This window comes from Andrographis paniculata, unplaced genomic scaffold, assembly GCF_009805555.1.
Source record: "Andrographis paniculata isolate CXL003 unplaced genomic scaffold, ASM980555v1 Contig11END, whole genome shotgun sequence".
NCBI classification, from domain to species: domain Eukaryota; kingdom Viridiplantae; phylum Streptophyta; class Magnoliopsida; order Lamiales; family Acanthaceae; genus Andrographis; species Andrographis paniculata.
The window spans coordinates 2,466,762-2,476,412 of NW_026137391.1; the positions used below are offsets into that span (position 1 = coordinate 2,466,762).

The 9,651-nt window shown below is 34.5% G+C and overlaps 1 protein-coding gene across 2 annotated transcripts; it reads right to left on the bottom strand.

Moving 5' to 3' along the window:
* Nucleotides 1–828: 828 nt before the first annotated feature.
* On the bottom strand, nt 829–7,898 carry LOC127251226 (uncharacterized). 2 transcript variants are annotated; one of them, XM_051274845.1, is made up of 12 exons: nt 6,514–7,898; nt 6,172–6,306; nt 5,939–6,083; nt 5,246–5,515; nt 4,540–4,798; nt 3,632–3,798; nt 3,404–3,514; nt 2,926–2,977; nt 2,726–2,832; nt 2,496–2,624; nt 1,958–2,047; nt 829–1,517 (listed from the first exon to the last, which is right to left on the bottom strand). In XM_051274845.1, the coding sequence occupies exons 1-12, from the start codon at nt 7,719–7,721 to the stop codon at nt 999–1,001; spliced, it is 3,192 nt and encodes a 1,063-aa protein (XP_051130802.1). In that variant the 5' UTR covers nt 7,722–7,898; the 3' UTR covers nt 829–998. The 2 variants fall into 2 exon arrangements, with proteins under 2 accessions (XP_051130802.1, XP_051130796.1); XM_051274839.1 differs by having other exon boundaries at nt 830–1,517; nt 5,246–5,548.
* Between the last annotated feature and the right edge of the window lie 1,753 nt (nt 7,899–9,651).

Below are 9,651 nucleotides of genomic sequence, written 5' to 3' on the forward strand. Positions count from 1 at the left end.
TAAGATTTTGTTGAAAGTGATATTAATTGCACTTGTCCAGCTAACTTGTCCAACTTTAGCGATGCCAAAAAGCTGCCAATTCCCTACGAGCTTCATGCGAAAAGCTTGTGCATCCGTGGGGAATCTTGGAGGTTCCTTCATTCGAATAATAGGCAGGGTACAATCAACGAGATAGGCACATATTAATTTTCAATTGAAGCATTCAACATAATTGAACGTTACGTAATATATGTAAGTCTTATACAATTCTCAACGGAAGATCATAATACGATGTTTTTATGTGGTAGGTATTTTGTTTCTATTAATTTTTATTATGTATTAGTATAATATTAATATTTAAAATTTTACATGCGAAAACAAAATAAATACCTACTTAAGGAACGAAAATAGTAATATGTTATATACTATACAAATACACCAAAATAATCATAACCTCTCGAATCCTCTCTTTTCTATTTCTTTTTCTTTCATTTTTCTGTTTCTAATGTCTTTTTTCTTTTCTTTATTATTGAATTGATAGGAATTCTCTTGTTAAGACCCGGTGGATTGATTAAAACCTCATATTCATACTAGAACCACGATGATTCAATCCAACCAATCAACACATTAAATCAATTAATATTTCTTTTTTCCTAACTTTTTTTTTTTTTTTAAGTTTGATGTTTTTCAATCATTCAAGTGATACAAATTTTAGTTGTAAGTATAAAATTAATTTGAAATGGACTATTGATTTAAATTTTTATTTAAATAGTATTTTTATATAATATTTTGTAAGAGAAAATAGTAGTATATTTTTATTAGAAACTATATCAAGTAAATAATATTTATTTTGGTTTAAAATGATAAAAAGTAAAACCTTAGTTAATGATTAAAAAAAAATATATGATACTCCTTTCACCTATATTTCAACACAATAACTACAGCCAACAATAATAATAACAATTATGTATGTAAGGAATAAAAGAATAGGGTGATGAAGTAACCTTTTCATCTAAGATTTATCCTAAAACTTGGTGCCAAAGTGTATCTGCATAATCCTTTTCTTCTTCCCTTTCCTCCACCCCTACGACCTGCAGGTATCCTCCCTCATTTTCCATTCCTTCATCTTCCTCCATTGCATCATCATCATCATCATCCCCTTCCTCCTCGATTGTGTCGGCTATCTGCCTTTCTTGCTCTGACAGTTGTGCCACAGCTTCTCTCATCGCCTGTGCCGTAGCCGGCTTGTCTCCCTGTTTGTATTTCGGTGGAGGGACAACAAATGGCAGAACAATATCATCCAGGCTGCGGCTGCTGTGCTGGTTTGTGTCTGGAGGCGGAACCACGAAAATAATGCCAAGTTCGTAGTTGGAAATGTGGAGTCTCGAGCCTGTTGCTTTTGAGTTGTGTCTCGTGCTCCTGTTTGGTTGTGGGTTGGACAGCGGACGGCCCCATGCAGCTGCGCTGAAATTGTGTGATCCGCAGTACACCCATCCAAATGATGACCCGTCCGGGCAGAGGAACCTTCTCCGTCCCACCTGTTTATGTTAAAACATGAGATCTGATCAAGATAACTTTTGATAGATTCCCTAGTCATCCTAAGGATCATCAGTTTAATCCCACATGATATGTTTTTTAGCATTTCTTTCACAGTAATAAAATTTTCACATTGCTTTTCATGAGATTCATATTGCAGCTCGAAAAACATGTGGGTGTGTTGTATTTTCATCAATATTGTTGTACTATGTAAATTATTGAAAAATATTTTCCTCGTCCTAAACAATCGCATATTTTTCATTCAAAACATACGCCTAATTTTTATTAAAAAAAAAATTATACTCAAGTAAATACACCCATGCTACTGTATGATTAGGTAACAGCCAATCCCAAAATGCACATATATGTAGAGATTTATTTGCTTTGCAATAATGTAAAGCACATTTTGTAGATCACATTACAATGCATCAACGATCGATACCTTGGTGTGCATAGGAAAACCAGTTCTATCATCGGGATAAGGAACAGCATCATGGAGAATGCCAAGTTTTTCCATCCTCTGCCATGTTTTCTGTGAGAATACACATAACAATATTGCCTCACATTACAAAATTGACGCATTGTTTCTACAAATTAATCACACGCGTTTACATGGAATAAAGTGATCAAAATCAGAGCCCACAGCATATGTAAATCCTTAACGAAAAAGAGCTTGACACTGTCTAGAGAAGGATGCAGGTTTAAAACCAATATCATAACATATAAAACACACCTCTCACCAATAGAAAGAGATGAAAATATATTTTTTATTATACATCTTCATTTTTCTCTGCACACCTGAGGTCTCATTCATCTATTGATGCAAAGTATTTATAAATACTCCCACAGAAAACCCCGAGTGGAATGATAGTCTAAATGATTGTGCGCCTTTGATTTTTTGTACACATAAAAAGGATTCAGGTGAAGTTCTATATATATAGCTATTCCATTTTAGAGGATTCAAGTTTGTCCAAAAATACCTGTGAGAAGCACAAGATGCGCCTAGAAGCCATAATCCCATTTCTATTCCTCTTCACTCTCTCGATGCTGGGAAATACAACTTTCATTGAAGGATTTTTCATCTCTTGACTGGCAGTCCAAGAACCCCACTGGTAAAAGCATGCAAATACCATTCAAACACAGTGACAGTTTGTCAAAAAGGCTATCAATTATATTATAAGAGATTCCAAATAAAAACAATTTCTCTTACATCAGGATCTGATTCCTGAGAATCGGAAAATGGAGCAGATCTTTTTCCTGCCGCAGCTGAAAATGCAGCTAAAAATTGTGCATTCAGACATCCAACTGAGGATGAACCTTCATACAGAAGGGAAAACAAAAAGAAACCAGAGTCAATATAGAAATGACATATCATAAGAAGGACAAAGTTACTCAAGTCTGTATGCTCACCAAACATAAAGTCTGATTTCATATGTTCTGGCCACTTGTACTGGCCCAAGACCTAGTAAATAAACAGTCGTTTATCAATATGCTATAAAACAATTTTCAGTAACTTTCAATTAAACCTCCAATATTAATGTGTGATACTTTCATGTTACACATTATATATACAAAATAATAATACTATCTATTAAACCATTCAACCATCAGCAATGCTTTATCTGTTCACCACTTGGGCCTAGCCACCAAGACTTTGTCATAGTCAGAAAATTTTGTGTGCAACTTACTGTACTGTAGTATTTTAAATCAAAATCAATACTATACAAATTTTATACATTTAACTAGAAAGAGGTCTAGAGGCAAGAAACCAAGTGGCACAAATCTCCAATTTGATTTATCCAAGTAACATAGATATAGAAACCAGACTGGACAGCATGAAAGGGTTTATGAAATTCTAACACATTGTCTCAATTTTTAGCAGGTTTACCTCCTCAAGGCGCCAAAGTCCCAAATGCCTCTGACTTGATGAAATAAGTGTGCATATTGCATAAAGATGATCAAGTTGTGTAACATCTGAAATATTAGAAAAAGAAGGACCCTAGAAGAAATACCACAGCATATGGATACACAGCTCATCAGAAAGCTTCATAAAGTGAAAAAAAAAAAAAAAAAATGTAAATATTACTATCCTACAAGTTCAGAATCTTAGTCATACCACATGTGCATAAAGAATTAGTTTCACATTATTGCTGCTTCCTTCTAAGGCTACTGCAAGAACTTCCTTAGGATTAATATATCCGGAAAATGCAAAAAGGCCAATATCAACAAGTGGAGCCACCCATTTTGCTACATTCCTCGGTAGAAACCCAAGCTGAACTGAATCTAGACAAGATGAAAGCAGAAAATTACTGACATAATTCTTACCAGACCCAGCTGTAACTGCCAGGCCAGGGACATTTCAGTAAACCCAAAAACTTCTCCAATATAAATAAGCAAGATAACTCAGTGAAATCCTTGACTAAGATCACTATGGAGATTAGATAATGAGCTTGCAACAAAACCAACAGTGTTTTTATCCATGAAATGTTTTGCATGGCCTCAGACATGAAGAGAACAAGGCAACTCGCAACCAACAGGACCTCCATGATCTGATACAATACCACCTCATCTAAAAATTTTAAGTAGATGGTACATCATTTTTAATTTAGTTAATTATTCCAATAGACTGACCTCCAATATTAAAGCATATGTAATGCTGTTTTTCATGCATAATTGCATATGGTTTGACATTTCATCTTCACTACACCAGAATAATCAGAAGGATCAAATATCATGGGTCCTATTAAAACCATATGTAGACTGCCAGATAAGCAAACCTGGACAGGCCATATAAATAACTTACAGAAACATTTCAATATTATAGCACCTCAAAAGATATCTATACACATGTATGTAAAATATATATATGTACATATGTATGTGTATATATATTATATAATGCTATATCTGCAATGTTAGTAAGCTTAACAGAAGAATTTCACCTTAAGAATGCCGAAAATCATTATTTAAACAGGGAGAAATTGCAATTTGAAATTAGCAACATTATGATCAAGAAGTTATCACCTCCCATAGAAACATCTGGGTTAGGAAGATGCACACTGACAGCATTTCTATCTGCTAGTATATATGTATCTCTTCTCAAAACAATCTCCGACATTCCATCAATGTTCTCTTCACATTTTCCAAGAAATAGAGCCAATTTCTTTAATTGTTGACCATTAGAATCCACCGATGTTCGATAGATATGGCTCAGACCAACAACAGAAGCTTCTACAGAAGAAAGAAACCTAGCACCAGATGACTGTAGCTTGTGTCCATGACCCTGATGTAAGAAAGGAATCAAATGTTTGGCCTACAAATGCTCAGCTATTATATTCTAACATCTAAATTCAGAAAGAAAAGCAAATAATACACCAAGAGATAATGATGTTTCTCCTACAATAAGAATGCAAGATCTTCCAACCGAAGAGCTTGTCCAAACTCTTAAGGATTATATGATATCATAAGAGATGCCTTTAAACAAAAAAACCAGGTCACAAAAATAAATAAATAAAAATGAATAAATATTAATCACTGCAAATACCCACAAGGAATTCAGGTTTAAAAATCAAGTTACTTTAGAAACCTCTGCTAGAGAAAGTTGAAGAAACTAAAGCAATTAATATCATGAAATTTGACAGAACAGATATTGAAAACACCAGCTGCAGAATCAACCCCCCAGCACATCAACTAGACACACATCAATTGAGGGGCAATAACAGTTACTCACCACCAAGCAATTTTTCGACTCATATACAACAGAACTTCTACGTGAATAAACTCCTGGTACCGAAGCAATCAAGTAGCCAGCAGCTCCTTTGAAATCATATTTCATCAACTCTAAAACCAAATGTGCCTGGCTAGGCATATCAACTAGTAAACATGCCATAAATCCAGCCAAGTGAGCAGCAAAATCACAGCTCGAATCTATATTGGTTTCCCCAGTAGATAATTGAGTGAAAAGGGAAAGGCAGTTGGGAATGGTCAATCGTGGGAAGTCCTGCCACCAGACTGAATTGGTCACATTATGCCACTGCAGAAAACCAAACGTAGAAAGGAATAAACTTCATTGAACTATGACCCTTGGGGTAAAAAACAAAAACAAAAGAAAAAAAAAGAATGGAAATACTTATGAGGCTTCCACACGGCCATGATGAGCAAATATGAGATATTTCAGGGTTATTCATGTGTTCAGTCACACTAATGCATCCTTATACAGTCATATTTTCCTTAGTTGTTTGCTTGAAAAAGCCTTATTATCACTGTATGTGAACTCATAATGTGACTAACACTGTTAAATGCAAAGAATTAATGCTGAATTAGATTCTTGAATGCTTCTGTAGGTATCAAATGGAACTCAAAATGAATAAAAATCTCCCTGGTAATCTTTTAACAATTAAATGCATCATAACTGAATATAAACCTGATTTTGCACCAAATTTGCAGATGTAACTACAACACGCAACCTATCTTCTCTTTGCAATACAATTAATTTTGGATGATGGCAAGCAATGCCCGTGTTCCTTCGATCTTTGTTAAAAGCTATAACTTCAGGAAATGGAGGGTACCTATTGTCAGGAGTAGATTAAAGAAATGTTAACCCCATAAAGGAACAAATACATATCTGACACATGAGAAAGCCTAACTGTAACTTACACAACAGTTAAATTCGGAAAATTTGAGTATGGGACAGAGGTTCTTTTATCAGGTTCTGACTTCCAACACCTCTCAGAACTATGACAAGCAATTGTCACTGGTAACTGAGGAGGAATCTTGCAGTAAGTTAGGAACCTACACATAACATTCTGAAAAATCATGCATATAACATGTACCAAATACAATCGTATGCAGCGATTACTATGGATAACCAAACACTGCCAAGAAAAATGAACACATACTTTCTCCAATAAAAATGGACTCGATTAATAATACTGCAAAATCAGACAAAAGTGCAACTCAAAATAAGTGAGCATTTATGAGTCATACACTCTTGCTTACCACAATATATCACAGGTAAATGTAGCAATAAATATCCAATTGATACTTTCAATCGGATGTAAGAGCTCTGGCAATGAAACAACATTAGCAGCCTGCTCTGTGTCTTGCCCGCCGTACAGCAAACGATTCAAATAAAACTTCTTCCCTGGTGGCATAACACAAGTATCAAAGCTCTCATCCAAAAGTTTTTTGCCATGAGAGCAATCCAGATTGTCCAAAGGCAAACCAGAGGAATTATCACCACCAAAATCAACAATACAACTCCTTGTTTGGTTTAAAGTGTCAAAACCATCAGCAAGGGCAGCATTAGACCCCTTGAACTTCTTTTCCTCTAAAACAACTTCAACTTTTTCCTTGGAATTACTCTCACAATTATTAACATCTTCAACCTCACCAGGATACACCCTTTTCTGGTTTTGGCTTCCAATCTGTGGCCCCCGACTAGAACAAGACCTTAAAATATTATCACATGAAACTTCATTGTACCTTTTGAGGTCATTTCTACAAGAACTATCAATCCTACTCTCCGGTTCAAGAACAATTTGCTTATGAATATATGATACAGGGTCGTCGTTAACTAATATATCTTTACACTTACTCAAAAGCACTCTAGTGTTATCGGCTGCTTTACAGCAGTCCAATCTGAAGACATTATGTTTAGACTCTGCAAATTGACTCAAACTTCCATTAATAACCTCCTCTCGAAAAACAGCTTTTTGCAAAGAAAATCCAATTTTGGAATCCAACTTACAGGCACCTCCCTTACCACAAACAAGTTGAACATGATCACCAACGCGCAACTCAACAACTCCTCTAATTCTATCCCCATTAACAAAAGTACCATTATTTGAAAACCTGGAAAAGGAATCACTGCAACCAAGTAACAACCCATCCGACAAATATATCTTCTTCTCCCAAGAATTAAAAAGAAGTTGGCAATGAACTTTGCTCACACGGCGATCGGCGAATACAAAATCGCACAAGTTGACTTTCCGGCCAATGGTGTAGGGTTTATAGGGCTCAAGGCAAAGGGACACACAAAATTGACCGCTGGATGGTGAAATCAAAGGCAGGCCGAGACACTTGACGTGCAGAACTGCTTCTTCAACCGTGTTCTTCCTGCGCTTCCTGCGGGGCGCCAACGGAAATTTGAATTGCTGCTGCCTTTTGGTCTGGAAAGAAAATGAAGAATCTGAAGAATCGTTCATATCAAACACGAATTCCTACAGGTGTATGACGGAAGCCAATGAAATGTTAAGCCAAATTAGTGTTCGAAAACAAAAATTCCCCCAAAACTGGAAGATTTTTCCTCAAAACTGAAAACCCAATCGAATCAAAGAATGAGAGAACCAATTCCGTTTTGATTCAAGAATTTGGCTGGCCAAAATTTCCCTCCAATTTGGTATATACATTGTAATTTCTGGGCTTTAATAGGACCTGCCTAATGTTGAAAATGTATGTGCGTGTTTGGTTTGTTTGTTTGTTTTTGGATTTTTTTTTTTGAACAGTAAAATATTAAATTTAAATAATTATTTAAAATAATATAAATAGAGATGGATATGATATTTTAAACATAAAATAAATTTTAGTATAATATAAAAAATAAAAAGTTATTATTTGATATAAAATTTTTTTTTAAAAAACGTAAAATAAAATTACAAAAGAAAGCAATGATTATATGGCTATGCAGCAAGCAAGCTTGGACGCAAGGTGAGGCAAATTTGGTATAATTTGTTTTATTTTATTTTTTCTTGTAAAAGAAAAAGGTCACTAATAATTTGTGAAAGCTCGGAAAAGTCACTCAAATATGTACCACAAGAGCTTTTTATTTATTTATTTATTTTATGACATTAAAATCCGCAGCCGCTATCCGAAAGTGCGCATTGGGTAAACTTTCGGCCGAACTTTATATCCTACGAACCATTTTTAGTCCCAAGGCCTTAAGAGTTCATTGTGGAATATTTAAACGGAGATCTTAGTTCTTATTTGTTAAAAAATGAATCACGTTGATGTATATTTGTACTTTGATGCAGAACCTAATTGAGCGCATTGATTTGTTTGGAAAATTGAAAGGTCATCAAGGATGTGTAAATAACATTGAATCAACCAGAGACATTATTGTCTCGGCATCTAATGACCTAGACATAAAGTTGTGAGACTGGGCAGCCAAGAAAGTGAAATTTTCATATATGTTGGGCCACAAGGACAATGTATCCCATTCAAAATCATGTCATACACAGATGATTTCACTATAGTGACGATATTTTTTTATTTAGAGGTATTTATTTAATAGATATGACTGTCGAATGTTGTTTCTATATTACTAGATGAGTTAGTATACAGTAATGTTTAGTAAACCTGATGAAAGAAGATTGAAGAACTTGCAATGTTACTAACACAATTTGGTTTTATAGATTTACATTCACATTTAATGTCTCGCATGTCCTGCTACTTAGTTTATTTTCATGTCGTCTTTTGGTGATGTTCTATACAAAGATGGCGACTTCCGTTAAAATATATAAATCCATCATGATGTAATAAAACATTTGGAACAAAAGTAGCAATGAATGTAGAACCAATAAAGTTTCCGGGTCATATCCTTCATATCTATACATAATTAATACGAGACAAGTTGGGAAGAAATTGATATAAATAAAGTCGATCCAATATAGGTGGATAAATGAGAATAGTTTATCGAAAGGAAAATTGAAATAAAAATCTTTCGCTTATACCCAATTATCACATTTGTGTTTTAGTTATCTCGGTGGTAAAATATATCCTACACGTTTTGAAAGACATTATTTCTGTCCTCCAGCCGGGTGTGAGTGCGCATAAAACCATCATCATATGAACATGACATACGGTCGGAAGATATAAATGATAAATTTTGCAAATATGTAGGATATATTTTGCTGGTTAGACAAATAAAATGCAAAAGTAATAACTGAGTAAATGTGAATGATATATTTTGTAATTTTCTCGTTGATCAAATTCTTGGTAAGATTTTTAACTGAAAACAATGTTGTGTTGTAATTAACTATGGCTTGCATCAATCCACTGGTTCTGTGTTGAGGATATTTCATTTCACATCACATTGATTTGTGGTTCGATGGAAACAATGAATATATATTTTATAGA